Source organism: Tachypleus tridentatus, chromosome 7, assembly GCF_004210375.1.
Source record: "Tachypleus tridentatus isolate NWPU-2018 chromosome 7, ASM421037v1, whole genome shotgun sequence".
NCBI lineage: Eukaryota > Metazoa > Arthropoda > Merostomata > Xiphosura > Limulidae > Tachypleus > Tachypleus tridentatus.
The window spans coordinates 66,177,704-66,197,187 of record NC_134831.1 but is presented as its reverse complement, the minus strand read 5'-3'; the positions used below and the strand labels follow the sequence as shown (position 1 = coordinate 66,197,187).

Here is a 19,484-nt window from a genome sequence, read left to right as displayed (position 1 = left end):
GCACTGACACATATTTTAGTATGTATATGAAAAATTACAAACGTATAGAAAAGAAAATTGTAATAAAATATACAACAATGAAAACAGAGAAAAATAAAGTTTATTTTATTTCGTAAAGTTCAAGTATAAATTTTCCATCACATATGTACAGAAACTGTTTAGAAAATCACAATATTATATACATTAATTGTTTAGTTATTAGAGAAAATGGGTTAAAATTTAAAAATAACTAGTACGGCTAGCGTTATCTATTGGTGGTTTTAAGTCCTTTTCTTCGGAAAATATTGTATCAGAAGGACAAATTGGGATTTTAATTCAAAGTCTTTCTTGAACAACGCTGGAAATATATCTATCTTATAAAACAGTATTTCTCATTCAGTTTGCTAAATTGTTTAAGAGCAAAAGTTTTTTATTGCAGCATGTACGAAATATTAATATTTATTTGAATAACACAAAACAACGCAACATATAACATTAGTCCTTAAATTCGTTTCTCTGAAAATGGTAAATTGTTCATAGAGGCTTCAGACTTATTTTCTTTAATGCAATATAGCACTACTTTAATATATATATATATGTATAAATCAAACAATCTCTATGACGGTTATGATAAATACAAAATGATAAAAAATAAACAAAATACCAAATCACTTCTTTGTAAAAATTCTAAAGCAATATAGGAAGAGTCGGAACCGATTATAACTCTTAAGCTACCAGACTCTTGGACATTTAGGTGGAAGAACAAGTTTTTTGGGGATTTCCCATGGTTGATCTTCACGTCCAAAGTGTCCGTAAGCACTAGTCTGCAGATAAATTGGACGTTTCAAACCCAATTCCCTGCAAAATAGAGTAAAATATCGCATGATATTACTAAAAAGTGCATATAATAAAACAACTAAGGTAGTGAGAATAAGTACGCATATCAATGGACGTTTCAAACCCAATTCCCTGCAAAATAGAGTAAAATATCGCATGATATTACTAAAAAGTGCATATAATAAAACAACTAAGGTAGTGAGAATACTGGGGAGTGTACGAATAATCTTCAATTGGACGTTTCAAACCCAATTCCCTGCAAAATAGAGTAAAATATCGCATGATATTACTAAAAAGTGCATATAATAAAACAACTAAGGTAGTGAGAATACTGGGGAGTGTACGAATAATCTTCAATGAACTTCACAATTTAAACATAAAGTGGAATATACAATATTTCAGTCATATTTATCACAAAGTGTGTTTAATAATTTTGACATCCTACAGTGATTTTTCAAGTCAAATATAGGAAATATGAATCCTTTACCTTTGTACATCAAATAGCACTTTCAAGTATTTTTGAAATATAGGATGTAAAAAAAATTACCAGCCGTCAGAAACGACTACATGCCCAGACACATATTCAGTAGTTTCAATTCATAGTAAAAGTAACTATCCATGTTATTGCTATATTCTAGTCTTTTTTAAATATGTTTTTGACTGTTAGGTTAATCAAAACTTTATACACCAATAAAACCATATAATGGTCTGGCATGGCTAGGAGGTAAGGGCACTCGACTTGTAACCTGAGGGAGTGTCGCGAGTTCGAATCCCCGTCACACCAAACATGCTTGCTTTTTCAGCCATGGGAGCGTTATAAAGTAACGGTCAATCCTCCTATTCATTGGTTAAAGAGTAAACCAAGAGTTGGTGGTGGGTGCTGGTGACTAGTTGCCTTCCCTTTAGTCTTACACTGCTAAATTAGGGAAGACTAGTGCAGATAGCCCTCGTATAGCTTCATTTGAATTAGTTTAGTTATAACTAAACTTTACTCTAGTAAATAGTATCAATAAGTGTTATTCTACGACCTAACATTAGATCTTTTTTAAAAACTTTGGTGAGATTTTAATATATTGCACAAAATATTTACAATCGTTGAAATTGAAGTGTGTTCGCATGCGCATTTAAATAGGAAAGCAGGCTTGCATTTTCAGGATAGACAAAAGCTATGTATTGTTATAATGAATGGATAAAACAAACTGAGTCAAGTACGTTCAAATCTGAGACATTTAGAAGAAAGAGTCATTAATGTATAAAAATGTGCGATTATATTTTTATTTTCGTTGCTTGATATCGTTTGGGAAAAACCTTTCTCTGACACTAAATGTCATAACTTTGAAAAATGACTAAGTACATTGGTAGCCTGTTTCTTTAAAAAAACCCAAAAAACATGCTTACTTTATTATTTTCCCCGGTCGAAGGTCAAAGTTGTCTCGTACGATTTCAAGAAGTTCAAGGTGTGAAAGTTTTGAAGTTCCATACGTGAAAACAGCAATAGATATTGGCTCGGCAACGCCGATAGCATAGGAAAGCTAAAAAAACAAAAAAGTAGGTTCATGAAGATGTTTCTTCATTAACGTATTTAATAAAAAATTTTGTAAACAATAATTGAAGGAAAGTCTAACAACGAGAATGGTGATTGTGAAAGGATTTAATTTATTCACGTAGAAAATTACCTTTGTAACAATTTCACGAAGCCAGTTTTAAAATATTAAGAAGAAATTTATTATACTAGGTACTTACAGTTTCTTAGCATGTTCGAACATCACTAGTAGAGCAATAATTTTTATTAGATATACCCATGAAACTAAACCATTGACGTCAAGTGATATTCAATCTTGAACGAAATTATCCAATATTCAACATGACTCGAAACTGCTATACGTTACACAACTGCAGATATGCCAACTATTTCAAATAACTGAGCGTAATGAATGTAGACAGAGCCTTTTATCATTTGTGACTACTAGGCCTGACCAATGTCTCTAAGCTGTTTATTATTATATTATTATTATTTATTACTGCTATAGATTGCTCATTTATGACTGTGTTTTGTGTATTTAATAAATAAATTAAAAAAATTATTTTGAAATTATGTCTTTATTTCAAAATAACAAACATACTGGTAAAACATTGAACATGCACAAACAGTAAGCAGAAAAAGCCTTTGTGTAAGGACTAGTTTATATCATGTTTATGACACTTATCGTAATAGTGTTGCGCTGTTGCAGCCTTTGCTTTCATGAGAATGTCTTTGGATGGTTGGGAGTTATAACAACATTGTCCATTTGATTGCATACACATCTTGTGTGTTATAATACTGCTCAAAACTGAGGTGCTCAAGTTTGGTCTGAACATGCTTTTGTTTTTAGTCATTAAACTAAATATCCTTTCACTGTCAGCATTAGAATGGAAGATTGTAAGAATTCCAAGCATAACCCTACACAGAATGTCATACTTCAGGTTGCCATTTCCATCCTTAACTGTAGACAGCTGAACCCAAAATTTGTCAACATTCAACTGAAGGACAGTTTCTGAGAAAGTAGCAATTTGATAGTTCAAATATTGCCCTTCCAACTTGTCAGTAGCGTCATGCTCATGTGTATTGACAAGGACAGGATGTCTCTGCAAAGAAGCATAGAGAAGAGAAATCTTTGCCAACTTTCAGTTTTGGATCAGCAGCCTCTGCGTGAATCAAAAGTTCATCATTTAGAGGGAAATGTTTCATCATGTAATTTGTAGCTGCAATATAGTATTTCTTGACACTGGTGTAGAAGCTGATCAGGTCCAGGTCCTTTTCATATTTAACAATGTATTCCTTGGTAGCATTTCCAATAGAAACTGTCTCATCAGATTTGTGTAAGGATTCACTGTTGTAGTCAAGTTCAGTGATGTTGCCTTCAAGATATTCTGGCTTGATGTATCTGACAAGTATATTTTTATCTTGTGTAATCAGAATACTATGCATAATGTGTATGCATGGTTCTTCTCTTTGCAGTCTGAAATTGGCTTGCTCTAATAGAGGAATTGCAGACTGAAGAAAAAGACAAAATAACAAGTTTATTTTGTTGTCCAAGAAAACTGTTAACTTATCTAACTTGCTCTGCACATAACTTTTCTTGGTTACTTCCTTGCTAGCTTTCGTTTTCTTCTCTTTTTCCATTGATTGTCTCTTCTTTAGTTCAAGGTCAGAGACTGCCTAAACATATATTGAGTTATATCAAATGTTTCTTTGTCTGCTTTTGGAAACTGTTGTCTTGTGTCCCTGTGTGGCTGAGAGCATGTATTGACTGTGTTCTTGTGTGGCTGAGAGGATGTATTGACTGTGTTCTTATGTGGCTGAGAGGATATCCTGACTGTTATAGTCTTGCTGCCTGACTGAGCTGCACGTTTAGATCCTTTTGAATCTAGTTTTTCCTTTTCACAGTGAAAATACTTCTTCAATGGCTTCCACATGTCCAATATTCTGTTGAGGCACACCCCAAGTGATAGCCATCTTGTTTTAACAAGTTGTAGAATTTGTCTCGTTTCTTTGTCATACAATCCTTGAAACTCTTTGAAATGTTTTCTGCTAGCACTTTTGTCCAGAAAATAGTAGATATCTATCAATATATCAGAAACTGGGCAAGGCAGTTCTGTGGAAGCTTTCTGGGCAGCAATATTTATGAGGTGACAGGCACAGCCCATGAAGTAAATGCTAGGCTGTCGTCTTGAGATGTGTCCCATCACACCTTTACCTATACCAAACATAACTGAGGCATTCTTTGAAAAAAAACGAAGACAATTTTTCCCATGGAATTTTCCTCTGTCAGTTCGTGGTCCAAAAGCTTGAAAATATTCTCTCCCGTTGAAGCTTCTTTCCATCCCACCATTGTGAAAAGAGAACAAACAATTTTTCCAAGCAAAGGGTCAAGATATCGTACAACAACTGGATACAGTTTTGAGTCATCCATGTCTGTGGATCCATCTGTGGCTAAACTGTAAACACTGTTAGTAAGTATGCTTGAAATCATTTTGTCATCTTCACAACCCAACCTTTGTACAATGGCTGTAGTTTTGGTTTCAGCACAGCCATATTTTTTCGCTACATCAGAGTCTGGGAACATTTTTCTGAATAGATGTCCTGCATGATCGGCTACAGCTATGGGTAAATTATGAGCAATGACGAATTGCATGAACATCACTTCTGCATTTATAGTTTCATATTCTGAATTCTTACTCATAAATGTCGTTATCTGCATCGTTTTTGTCTTCGCCTCAGCCTTTTGTTGGTGAGATGCCGATTTTGTATGTCTGGGACAATCGTTTATCCCGCCATGTGCCACAGAAAAATCGATGTGACAAACTGTACAAAACGTATAACTGTCACTGACTTTTAATGCAATGACCAGATATTTTGCAATATACTCTTTCTTAAATTTTTGATTCACAGTTTTAGTCCTTTTAGATTTGCCAGAAACAAGACAATCTGGTGAACGAAGCCTCTTTTTTCCTAACTTGTGAACGATCGCATTGGTGTTTGTATGCCGCTTAGAAAACGAGAAATACCCATCTACGCAAGCGCTGATTGGCTGACAAGCACTGATGACGTAACTATGGATTCCCCCACGTACCCAGTATGGAGAAGCACCGCACTCAAACTATTGGTAGACGTCGGAAATACAAATATTTTTTTATTATTTCAAGAACAAACATGATTATCGCAAGTAATCATTTGGACTATGTCTTTTATTTATTATCAAAATTTATTTGTATCTCACTAGAAATTTTCTTTCATCCCTTTCAAGCCATGGGGGAACAATGTATCACTCTATTGTATAGGCCTATATAATATATATTACTTTGGGAGTTGCAACAAGTCGTAATATTTGTCTGTATGAGCGTATAGTCGTAATGTATACACCAAACTCGTAATGATTACGCTCAAATCGTAATGGTTGGCATCTCTGCAACTGACCTTTGCTATCTCCAATGAAAGTGATCAGGTGAAATATCAAACACCTTTGTTCAACTATCTACCACGTTGTCCCAAGAATGCAAGCCATCAATAAAATGACAAAAACAAAAATAGCTAGTGTAGTCAGGTCTATAGTGTCAGCATTATTTAAAATGCAGTGGAAAAATTCTTCTGATACTCACCTGAGTGAATACCGAGCGAAGTGCCATTCCTTGTTTTGGAAACTAGTACCGAGTTATTTTATATTTTAATATTCATTTTTCAGCACTTCAATTTGAATAGTGCATGAATAGGTGCATTTATCTTGTAGAAAACTAAATAATTAATATCCAACGAGACCAAGCCCTCCTGAAGGGGTGCCTCTACTTTTTAAGGAAAATTTCACCCCTGTTTCAAATAAACTAATTCCACATATTTGAATTACGTTAAAATTAAAGGAGCGTTTTAGTCTTATGGGTTTTCGTTCAGGATAAGAAAGCAAAAGTTCGACAAAAAACAAAACATAATTTTGTTTAATTTAAAATTAGAGTACAAAAAATAGTCCATAACGTTATATTAAGACTGTGCAACAACATCGACGGTTCTGTAATTCGAACAAAAACACCTATGCATGTTTGGGTGTTCATAGTAAGTGATTAAGTTAATAATTCTGGAAGAATCTTCAGAGTGATGTACTTGCTAATTGCTAGAAGGTTTTTCTCTTCAACTTTCTAGCTCAATATATATAGCTAATCAACGATGAAGGAAAGTTAAATCAAGAATTAGGTGTGACCTGATTAACGCTGTTTTCCTTTCATTATTTTTCTACAAGGTGATCCAATGTTAGGACTGTAAACGCACCATAAATAAAACGTGATTTTTTTCTTTTCTTAATGCAGATAACTGAGAGTATTTTGAATTGATCTATATTCCATTCTCATTTACGCTTGTGTTAATACGTTGTACTATCTAACCAGAAACTGCTTCTTATAAATATCCTTCTTTTGAACAGGAGTGCAGTTGGGAAGGGGATATCAAATAATGACCCCAACGCAGGTCCACTGTCTTCTGATTTTTAAAACTAAACTTTTGATTCTCGTGAGGATCCAATTTTTTTGGAAGATGATCCCCCCACACACACAGACACACTGTAGTGCTAGCTTTGACCCTGCTTTTAGATTTGTTCTAGAGACCTATCACCTTTGAAACACCTTGTGTTTTACATTGTTGATACTGATAAAACATTATATTATTTTATTTAAAAGTTTAAACCTACCTGTACGAGACATCGTTTACACAGTCCTGCTTTTACCAAAGACTTGGCTACCCAACGAGCAGCGTAAGCAGCAGATCTATCCACTTTTGTTGGATCTTTGCCAGAAAATGCTCCACCTCCATGAGCTCCCCATCCACCATAGGTATCAACAATAATCTTTCTGCCAGTTAGGCCTGCGTCACCCTAGAGATTATTGTTATGTACTCTTATTAGTAGCCTAATAATTTACGCATTTTCAACATTTCATATTCTTATCTTTTTTTTTTATTATTACCTGTACTTCTCCTCTCTAACCTATTTTTTTTATTAACTTCAACAAGGTAAAATATGATTAACTTGAATAGTATTTTAATAATCATGAATACACACTGAGGAAGATACCGGAAAATTATATTTACTTTATAATACAAGTACTGGTTTTATTCAAACAACATATTTGTCTTTCCATCGAGTACATGGGAAAACCACAATTAAACTTTTTATGTATATGTAGCTTCTTCATCAGGAAGTATATATTTTTTTCAACCTTATATCTTTAGCTTTGTGCAGTACAGTTTTAATTACCGTCATTTCTTTTTGACCCTCATATCTGTTTCTTCTTGTTAAAAGAAACAAAACAGAGTTGGGTTCGAACATTGTACAAACTATATAAAAAATCTAACCAATTATCCACACCTTAAAATATTATCCAGCCTTTAAAATAGTCATTCTATTGTGAATATATTCCATCACTAGATATTAATTTCACTACAACTAAGTAAGCCACCGTTACAATATAGAATACCTTGAACTGTGTCAAACAAAATTTACACACTTCTTGTCACAATACTAGTTGTTAACTGGAGAAACTGTCCTCAGAATCTTTTAGATGTGATTTTATGTACACAGAGCAACAGCTATACGAAAAACTCTCATAAGCTCAAGTACAACATGCCAATTGTTCACAGTATACCAACTGCATACAACATAACAGCTGAGCACAATAAACCAATTTCATACAACATACTAATCGAGTACAATAAACCAGATTATAAAGTGTTCCTCTGTCGTGGATTACTAACAAAATCTGCTGTAACCAACAAAGATAATCTAACTTACCAAAGAAAGAGGACCGAAAATGAAAGAACAAATATTTATTCTGGCTGCCATATTGGCCAAATTTTTAGGATATACATGAACTTCTGCTCTATAGACAGAAAGCAAACTATTTTACCATTGGTCCTCCAATGACAAATTTTCCACATGGATTTATGTGGTAAATAGTCTTCGGATCCAGGTACTGCTTAGGAATCACTAATTTAATGACTTTCTCCATGATTTCCTCTCGAAGTTCAGTTAAGCTGATCTCATCTGAGTGTTGTATCGATACAACAACCGTGTGGACACGGATTGGAACAGCCACACCATGATAGAAGTAGTATTCACAAGTCACCTACATGATAAGGACGTAAACATCTCATTATTTTTAACGTAAAGAACTTTACGGTATAAAAACAAACAAACCGTAATTATTTATAGCAGAATAAAAATGCTGAGTTCAAAGAAAATTTTTTATTCACCTTTCAGTTATTTATATATTTTCATATATTGTGAAGCAGTAACAACTATATTTGTTCTTATCTGTGATACTCCATAACGAACCAGTATTTACTGTATGGAAAATGTCTCTGTTAGATAGAAGTTTGGTCTTGATATGCCACCCCCCCCCCAAAAAAAAAAATGGTTGTGTAGCTCGCTATTGGTTTAAAATGGAAGTATTTTCATTGTCCTTATCATAGCTTTAAGAAGGAAACATGTTAATTCTTTAATATTATCAGTACATTGCATCTTTTTTTCCTAAGGGCGAAGCGTGGCCTAGTAGATAGTGAACCGTGATTTGGATTAAAAAAGGCTAAAGGCTCTCAATATGAGTCGCAGTTTTAGATAGGAGATGTTATACACAAGACAATCAGTATTCTTATTTAATAAAGAGTATAACTAAAAGGTGAGTGCTGTTAACTAAGTGTTCCATCTCTGGTCAGCAACTTACGTTAGGGACGGATATGAATAAATCTGGTGTCTCTCTGAAATGGTTATCTTTCATGTCACATGTGTTGTGGTTCACGTTGAAAATACCTCATACTTATTATAATTTTATAAAATATATCGTAATTCATAGACGAATTGACATAAACTCGTCGTGTAAGATAATTCTTACACTGTAGTTAAATCTACCGAATTTGTTCGTTATTTTAGTGTTTGCTTTTTTTAAGAGTGTAAATCTGAATAAGCTTAAACATTTCCAAACAAACCTCTCATAATATGACAGATATTCCTCATTAGATTCTGTGTAACTTAAGTTAAAATACGGCACGTGTTAACCTTATTTAACGAAAAGAAACTTGTATGTGTATGGGTATGTACGTGGGTTTAGATATCAAATACTTATTCTCCATAAACAACTTAGAAATAAACAAATTTTTTTTAACCCAACAGCAAATATATCGCAGCTTGTGATAAAAAAGAAGGTAAAATAATTCGAATCAAACAAACAACATGATGTTTATGTAAGACAAACATACTTGATCTGCATGTAACTACAGTTACGCAGTTGACTGTTTGCTTTTAGTGCAAAGCTACACAGTGTTCCAATGTGCTCCGTTCACAGCGGGGATTCGAACCACGAAAGTTAGGATTGTAAGTCCCTAAACTTTCCCTTGACCATCGGTGAACAATTGCATGATATAACTGTCAATAAAATCAACTGCACATGTTGAATAAAAAATTAAATATGACTCCCATTTATATTTTTTAATTTCGTGTAAAGCTACACAACAGCTATCTACGCTAGCCTTCTTCAATTTAGCAGCGTAAGACTAGAAGAAAAGCAGTTAGTCATCACCACCCACCGTCAACTCTTGAGCTACTTTTTTACCAACGAATAGTGAAATTGACCATCACATTATAACGTACCCATGGCTGAAAGGGTGATCATGTTTGGTGTGACGGGGATTTTAACTCGCAACCCTCAGATTACAAGTCGAGCTCCTTAACCACTAGGCCATGCTGGGGTCCATCTCATCCTCATGTATGACCGTTTTCATTACTTATATAAAATATGTTGAGCATTGTAACAGTATATTCAGTAAGTGTCCAAGCGTATTTTTATCATTATCATAAAGAAAACTTAACTAGAATTCACTGCTGATTTCTATGGTATATGGTATAACTGATTTCAGATGTGTTATATATTTATTATAAAGTTTATTCCTTGACAAACAGGTGGTCAAAACAGAAGATTGTTAATAACAACTTACGTGTAATGAATGTGACCTTAACTGTGACTTAGTCTGTATTAGAATGGTAACCACCACGTTGCTACTATGGCAAAATTACTAACTACATTTGTCACCTATTATTAAAATCATATCTGTGAGATCATAACCATGAAATGCAAGGCTACTAATTTGATACTTGTGCGTTTACTTTCGACATCTTTTGTAAGTCGTCCAGATGAACTTACTTGTAACAACATAATTACTCACTGTCTTCACGCACACACACACAATGTTTAAAGTGTATAACTTATAAGAAGTATGTTTTTTTACATTATGAAACCAGGACAAATTAGCAGGAAAATGTAACGAAGGACATTGGTACAGGGAAAACTAGATATGTTTGTTTGTTGTTGTTGTTTTTATTTCGCACAAAGCTAGACGAGGGCTTTCTGCGTTAGCCATCCCTAACTTAGCATTGTAAGACAAGAGGGAAGGCAGCTAGTCATCACTACTCCTCTCCAGCTCTTGGATTACTCTTTAACCAATGAATAGTGGGATTGACTGTCACATTGTAACGCCCCCACGGCTGAAAGAGCAAGCATCTTTAGTATGACGTGGATTCGAGCCCGCAACTCTCTTTCAGATTACGAGTCGAGTGCCCTAACCATCTGGCCATGCCGGACCAACTGGAGATGTAATTTAAAAACATAAATAGACGACAAAACGTAGACAAAAACATTCAACAGCTTAAATGGAAAACACTTCTTTTATACAGTTTTAAAAATATAGAAAACATTTGATGCATATTGTCTACAGCACAAGATCAACAAAAACAATTACAAAAATCGTAGAATAATTAACGAAAATAAAAAATAAAACACTTCTGTTAAAAACAATAAAAACTGGATTAGAAAGTTAATCCATTTTTCTAAATATAATGAGAAATATTTTTATAGAATACAACGTAATATATATGTTTTCGAATGATGATAATAAAATATATGCTCCTGTGTTTTCCAGTGCTGCTAATAAAATGCGTTTACCCGTGTTTACGAATCCTGATAATCAAATATGTTTACCTGTGTTTTTGAATCCGGTCTAGCCCACCAAAATGTTCCGTTTCGTCTCAGCTCAGCAATTTTCAAGTTAAGGTTGTGAGCTACTTTTACCGTAAGAGGCATGCATTCTTCTGTTTCGTTCGTAGCGTAGCCAAACATAAGACCCTACGTTTCGAATAAGGAACAGGAAAGAACACTTTTAATTGGAAACTCTATTCTCTGTACGAGGTAGAGAAAACAAAGCTGTCAGCACAAATAAAAACTCGAATCTTAATTTCTGAAAGCAACTTCGACTTTGAAGGTAATATGTTTATCTAGTGGTTAATATTATAATTAATGATTGAATAATCATTCAGTTGTAATAAACAGCACCCAGAATATACGTTTTCTTTATAATTCAGTGTTAATTGGCACTTTAATTCTTACCTTAGTTAGTTATCAACGGAGACCTCCAAAAATATTACATTATATTTTTGTTTATTATTAATCAAAACATGGTAAGTTTTACTCGCAAAACAATTGTATCGTAATGAAAGTTCAGTTACAACTAAACGAAAAGCAAAGATTTTTACCAGGAAAGTGTATGATATCAGATGACTTGTATTTTTTCAAGCAGTTGCATTAGTCAATAATTTATAAGAGTACAGTTTTATTAGACTTGTAGGCCGAAGCCTGCGTAATACTCTCTTCGAATACCTGCCTTTTTCTTTTCTATGCCTACGTAAGTTTCTGATAAAAAAAAAACCTAAATGTAAGCGACGCAAAAAAGAAATCTGGCATAAAATCAGTGACGTAGCTCGCGGGGGGTCCCCATTTATTGTAACTTATCCAGATATATGTGGCACATGCAAGAGACCCTCAGAATTTTGAAAACACAAAGTGGATGGCAGGGAAGTCAAAGGTACAGGGGTAGCTCGTAATTGGCGCTCTGGAACGTGCACCAGCTCGTGTTAAACTTCATTGCACTGCCTCACCCGCAGATCGTAACAACTGCTGCGCTTAACAGTCCTATTATCGCTTTTGCTCCAGGAAAGACCAAATAAACCTACTGCGCTGAGCCTCAAGGTAGCGAGCAAGAAAGGCATACCGATTTGAAAATGGTGGGAAATGTCTGAGAGTTGAATCCTAAGCTGTCCCGAGTCGGCTCTGATTTTTTTTTTCTTTCTAAAACGTCCAAGGAGCGGCAAATGTGATTTCCACGGGGAGGACCCACCTTTTTGCGCTTCGCCACTTCATAAAACGTTAAATCCGCTTCACACATTTTATAAAAATGAGTGATAAAAAAATAACAAAAGGGCTTTATAAACGAACTCCGAACGGAAACAACGTAAGAAGACGACAGGGAACAACTTGAGAAATGTCATAAAAATGATACCAAAAACATATACTTCAACTGCTCTGTTGAAAAAATATAGTTACCCACTACCTGATACTTTGGATAAAGCTACTGATTGTGATAGCAGGTCTAACGCTAAAACGAAGGAAAGGTGAATAATATATAAATATTTTAGAATAGGTTTAGTAACATACAAGGATTTTTTGCTTGTTGTTATTGTTGTTAATAGTAATTTTAAAAATGAAATTTATACCTGATCGCCAGCGCCCAAAGTTTCGTCATCACGCTCATGGTGGACTCCACTTGCAATGTTTTCGCTTTGTTGTTCAATTGCCACAACTAGGTTCATTGTTTTATAATCAAATCCTGAAAACCAAAGATAATATGTCAGAACGGTTCAGTTGAAGAACTGAATGCTGTTTTGTTGAAATGCCAAACCCATTCACTCAGCTACCTTTTAATGTAATACGACTCGGAGAACTTATAAATAGTAAAACTGGAGAAAAGACGAAGCGGGTATCCTAGTTACTTACATGTTTCTCGATCATGCACGACTTGGATTCTTGTTGTTTGCATTTATAATTGTAAAGCCGGAATAATTAAAGGTAAAACTTAGTCACTTTTTCGTATCTGAAAACATTGTTTATCTAATGCTTCCCTTGTAAAGAAAAACATATCACAATAACTATGATACTTTACCTATGTTCCTATCTACTGAAAGCTTCTCCGTTTTTTATTTCTTGATTTTTTAAAATCTGGAACCCCCTAGTGGCACAACGGTATGTCTGCTGACTTACAATGCTAGAGGCCGTTTCGATACCCATGGTGGGCAGAGCACAGATAGCCCATTGTATAACTTTGTGCTTAACTTCAAACAACAAAAAAACAAACAAAATTTAATGTAGATAATTATTAATTTTTATTAAACTTTAATTATACTGAATACTTATCTACTTTTATTGTAACCTACCTTTGGAAGAGTCATCGTATCCGATGTGTTTGATCGTTTGTCTAACTACTTTCTGATAATCCACATGCGCCTTAGAAGATATTTCTCCGCAAAGTAGCACCATTCCGGTTTTTGTCACACATTCTATTGGAAACAGAATTTACTCTTTTAACATTGTAAGAAAGAATACACTATTATCGAACTATAATCACCTCAAACGCGAAATAAAACGTTTCCATATTTAGAGACACCGTACACGGCATCTCCAGTGGCTCAGCGGCAAAGTCTGAGGGTTTACAATCCTAAAATCGGTTTCAATATTCGCCTTGGGAAGAGCACAAGTAATCCAATGTGCAGCTGCGTTCTTAACAATAAATAAGTAAATAGTATAAGGAAAGGCTTATAAATGTAGAAGACGTACTAGTAGTAGCATTTATCCATGCACATATACAAGTTATAATTGAAACAGCTTTTTATTAGTATTGACTTTTGAAAATCACGAATGTTACTTGAATCAAACTAACATCGTTGTCAACATTATGCCAGAAATTCATTTCACTAGTTATCTCAGGTGAAACGTTTTCCTGCCAAAAGTATAATTTACCATAAAGATAATTATTTTATTGTACTAGAGCGCTTCTTTCCTGGTATTCAAAGAAAGTCAGTCTATAATGGAGAGTTTTACTACCTTCTCAAAAGTAAATATTTTATGCGTTGAATTATTTAATGTTTTATGCATTTATGACCTAAACCCTTGTGCAAATTAATTGAAACAAAACGGAAAATTACGAATTTTTCAATTTTTTGCGTTGTAGTCATAAAATTCTTCACAAATTTCGATGTGTGGCATGGAGCCAGATCTTGCTGAAAAATGCCAGATCCATCTGGAAATCTTTTTCAATTCTGGAACGACTCTTCTCTGCAAAACTTCGATGTACTGTGGTCCTCGTATCATACCTTCTACTATATGTAAGCCTCCGACGCTATAGTAGCTGAAAAAGCCCCAAAACATCTTCTTCAAGGGATGTTTTACGAACTGATTGATGTGAGATTCTCATAGTTTCTCACCTGGAGATCTGCGAACATGCAGACTTCTTTGACCCTGTACGAAGAAATGAGTCTCGTCACTGAATAACACCTTCCTCCATTGTTCTTGCGTTCAGTTCTTGTATTTCAGACCTCATTGATACCGTTTTTTCATCGAGTTGGAAAGTTGTCTTTTTACTGGCCTCCTTGCCTTTCTAACGCAATTTCAAATGACGTAATATTCCTCAAAATTTCGTCATATATCCCAAAAATAGATCGACTGTACTGCAAAACACAGATAATGACGCCGTCTGTGTGAAAAAATGACTATTAAAGGAAATCAGCGGGTCCAGCGAGCCTACACCGGCCGCCATGCTTCAAATATTGTAAAATGACCACTTGTTACAATTAATTTGCTCTAGGGTGTACATAGGCTATATGCTGTCATTCCAGATTTTGAGCTACCAACCAAAGAGAAGACAGTCATTCAGCTGAACCTCACCACTTTGTGGGATGTTGCGGACTCGAACCTAGCGCGCCAGCTCCAATGTTCAGAAATTTTACCATACGATCAACCCCCGTTATGTAGTTGAATAAATATGTATTAACTTTAGTCTTATATACTCTTTAACAAGTTTTGTTGACCAATATCTTTAGAAGTTTTGCTTATTACAAAGATAATTAAAAGCAACTGTCGTAACGGACTATAATTGCTAAAAATATTGGCATATTAAAAATTCTATTTTTAACCTGTTCAGTGCCGTAGACGAGATAACTCGTCCAAGCCGATCGGTAACACAGTGCCACGGACGAGTTAATTCTTTCTCAATAATGCCTAATTTCAACGCTAGATGTCAGCACTATACAAGCATTTGACCTACTTACAAATTGTTTCACTTTCGATCCAAAATGGCGTCAATAAAAAATTTACAAAATGAAGAAGCATTAGAGCTGTATTGTAGCAGCTGAAATACTTGGCAGTCGACAGGTTAAATATTTTTGTCTTTGCCATATACGTGTTGAAACTGACATTAGAATAAATATTTTTTTCACTTTTTGCATACCTGTGTACGCTTCAACATGGTTTATCAGATGAATTTTTCTGAACACAAAACTTTATCACAAGTTGAAAGAAACCGTCGCCTATTTGTTTATTTAAAAAACAGTTTTTTTTTTGATAAAGAATGTTAAGTATCAATAGGAATATTTAACTCATAGAAAACAATAGAAACATAATATATATATATATATATGTATACATATAAAATATTACCACAAGCGACTTTAGCATCAGGGTCTTGTTCCAAATAAGCGTCCAGTATGGCGTCGCTAATCATATCACACATCTTATCTAAAAAAGAAAAAAAAAAAAAGATAGATATAACAAGCACTTTAGAACCCTAGTGATATGCTTCGATTACATCTACATATCAGAGAAAACAGTTAATTTATTATTGCCAAATATTAAATACAGGATACTGTGTACGTTATGCTAAAACAATTTTATGTTAACCATAACTGTTACAAAGTTGCGATGGAACGGCATGTATCAGAACTATATTTTGACATTTTTTGGCGTTGTGTCGGTAGTGTGTGATGCCACCGAAAATCGACTGCTTTAGGGAAAAATATGTAACATCCCTTTTCTGATGAAATATATCCATATACTCATATCATAAAGATGTTTTCATTTTCGATATTTAGATTTGAGAGACGAAAACTACCCCTTGTATTTAATGACATTGGAAAACAAAAGGGTTTAAATAAACGTGGGGCACTAAGACCATCCAGAATGAGACCTGTAATAAGTCGTACCCCTTTTATGTAAGGATATGTTATTGTTTTACAGTAAATGCACATGTTCTGTTTATGTAATGCTATACAATAATATCACTAAATTGTTTTATCTAGCTTAATCCAACATTTAATTACATCTCATGGAACTATAAATAAATTTATTTTCTTCTTCTTAACATAACCGGGTGCTCAACTCATAATCAAAGGATCGTGGGTTCGAATCCCCGTCGCACCAAATATACTTGCCTTTTCAGCGTTATAACGTGAGGGTTAATCCCACTATACGTTGGTAAAAGGGTACCCCAAGAGTTGGCGGTGAGCGGTGATAACTAGCTGCCTTCCCTCTAGTCTTACACCGCTAAATTAGGAATGGCTAGCCAGATAGCCCTCATGTAGCTTTGCACGTAATCCAATACAAAAACAGACAAACTTAACATCACCATTACTTAGGTATTAACCACCATATAGATATTACTGATTGAACATAATCGTAATACATAATATTCATTGATATGGATGGAATTTGGACTTACGATCTCGTCTTTCCTTAGATAAATTTATTTCTCCACATAACGTTATTTTTAGAATTACTAGGTGTAATAAAAAGAACGATGTGTTCGTTGGTTGTTATTTTTTTTAATTTCGCACAAAACTCCACGAATTTAGAAGCGTAAGACCAAAGGAAAATCAGCTAGTCATCACCACAGCTTGGCATACTCTTTTACCAACTTATAATAGAACTAATCGTAAATTGTAACGCCCCCACGGCTGATGGGTAAGCATATTCGGTGGGAAAGGTATTCGAACCTCAGATTAAAAGACGAGCGCGTTAACCACTTGGCTCTGCTGGGTCAAGTTTTCATAACACCACAAGACATCGAGTGATCATTTTTCAACGTGAATTAATGACGAAAGAAAACAAGTAGTGATGTGTCCAAAAAACAACAACAAATGTTTTAATAACTTTATCAACAGTTTTATCATATTATGAACACAAAATTAATTTAGATTCTCATATTGTTAAGAAAAACAAGGAGTCGCATAAGGTTATACGTGAGCTATTAAAACAGAAAACGTTATTGCATGTTAGTAGCCATTTATTACTATTGAATAGCACGTTGAACAAACAACGATTTATCTGCATAATAAAGTGATTTATTTCGGAGGGAACGTAATACATATATCAACACAACAATGGTATGTTTTCTTCATGTAGTATGCTTTCTCCGAAAATTAATCACTTTAATATGCTTATAAATCGTTGTTTGTTCAACTTATTTTTAATATATATATATATATTTCGTAGCTCCTGATGTAGTTTTATTTTTTCCAAACCTTAAGTGTTTAATATTAGGTAAGCGGATTAATGGTTTAGGCCAGTACTTAATTAATGTCCTCAAATAAACTTTCTTGTGCCAATTTTTAGGCAAATTACCTTGTATACGAAAAAACTAACGCATTATGTGTAAAAATCTATATAGAAACAGTATAATTTAGCTCAAGTGGTTAACAGGAATACCGAATATCATAAGATGAGATTAAAAATTATCTTTTGTTTCCTGAGGCCCGGCATGGCATGATGGTTAAAGCAATCAACTGGTAATCTGAGGGTGGGGGATTCGAATCCCGATCGCACCAAACATGCTCGTCCTTTCAGCCGTGGGATCGTTATAAGTGACGGTCAATCCCACTATTCGTTGGTAAAAGAGTAGCCCAGGAGTTGGCGGTGGGTGGTGATGACTAGCTGCCTTCCCTCTAGTCTTACACTGCTAAATTAGGAACGACTAGTTTCGTGTAGCTTTACGCGAAATTCAAAACAAGCCCTCTCTTTTTTTTCTAAACAAAAAAACATTATATTACAGAAAAATGTACTAGAAATAATTTCTGAGGTATTCCACGAGTTACGCATTTTGATTATTTAACTTAGATATATTGTGATAGGTTTCTTCTCTTGGTGTACCCTTTTGTGACACATCTAATTATGAGTAAGATTATTATAATGAAAACCATTTTAGGAAAGGGGAGTATATTCCAAACACAGGTTTACCTGGATGGCCCTCCCCGACCGATTCCGATGAGAATAGAAACACTTCCCCGTGTCCGGGATGCTCCACGTAACCATCATGGATGTGAACAGGCCAACTAGGTAGGTCTTCCTTATTCGTATGCAAGTGTTGATGAGTCTCTAGAAAACCATTCATCGTTTGACCATTACAAGTATCTGCTCCTAAGTCCGTTGTCATGACGATATTCTGTTCAGACGATCGTTATAGTAACGTTTTAATACGACGTTTTCGTCAACTACTAAGATTTGATCCCAACCAAAATCCCAAGAATGTTTCCAGCACGAAGAAGAGTGAATTTTACTCTGTTCGCCTCTTATATAACTTGTATTAGTGTCACGTGAACGCGAGAACAAGTGTCAAGAAGGGGCGAAAATCAAAGAGGGCTAATACAACATGAACAAAGTCCATTCAGTTACCACGTTGCTTTAGTCACATGACATGGTACTGGAAGTATGGAAGATTTCTAAAGTTTTTAATCAGTATTTAATTTATATTTCAATGTTTTTTACTGTTGTAGAAAAACATAATAACGGTTACGTAATGATCAGTGAAATAAGTTTCCTTAATTGTCTTAGATGTTAAAAGAAGTACACAGTGTTTATTTCTCTACTTCAATTTCCCATGCTCCCACGCTTCTTAAACCAAGCTGTTTATACCAACATTCTACGTCTGTGCGTATGTCTTTGCAGAAAAGAATAACACGTAAAAAACTGCGTTAGTCCTAAACCTCAGTTTGAAGGAGAAATAAGAAACGCTCCTCTTAAGACGAAGAAAGCATAGCCTTCAAATAACTCCTCAGATAAGTATTCTTGAAACATTCAATTCAAGGTAAGTCTCAAGTTTTGAACTATGCTAACACGACCCTAGAAAATACATCTTTAAATGTCCTAGTTTTATTTTATGTATATAATTTTCTATAGCTGCTGATTTAAAAAACAAAGCAAAACAAAATATCTGTTTCAAAGCT

At 34.5% G+C, this 19,484-nt stretch overlaps 1 protein-coding gene across 2 annotated transcripts; it reads right to left on the bottom strand.

The window, feature by feature from the left end:
• Positions 1 to 78: 78 nt before the first annotated feature.
• LOC143255862 (S-adenosylmethionine synthase-like) lies at positions 79 to 18,819 on the bottom strand. Of its 2 annotated transcripts, none has more exons than XM_076512197.1 (9): positions 18,499 to 18,818; positions 15,928 to 16,005; positions 13,650 to 13,772; positions 12,933 to 13,045; positions 11,365 to 11,508; positions 8,242 to 8,460; positions 7,029 to 7,211; positions 2,215 to 2,348; positions 79 to 837 (listed from the first exon to the last, which is right to left on the bottom strand). In XM_076512197.1, exons 1-9 carry the CDS (start codon positions 18,692 to 18,694, stop codon positions 711 to 713), a joined length of 1,317 nt encoding a protein of 438 aa, XP_076368312.1. In that variant the 5' UTR covers positions 18,695 to 18,818; the 3' UTR covers positions 79 to 710. The 2 variants fall into 2 exon arrangements, with proteins under 2 accessions (XP_076368312.1, XP_076368313.1); XM_076512198.1 differs by lacking the exon at positions 79 to 837 and adding an exon at positions 933 to 1,072 and having other exon boundaries at positions 18,499 to 18,819.
• Positions 18,820 to 19,484: the final 665 nt, after the last annotated feature.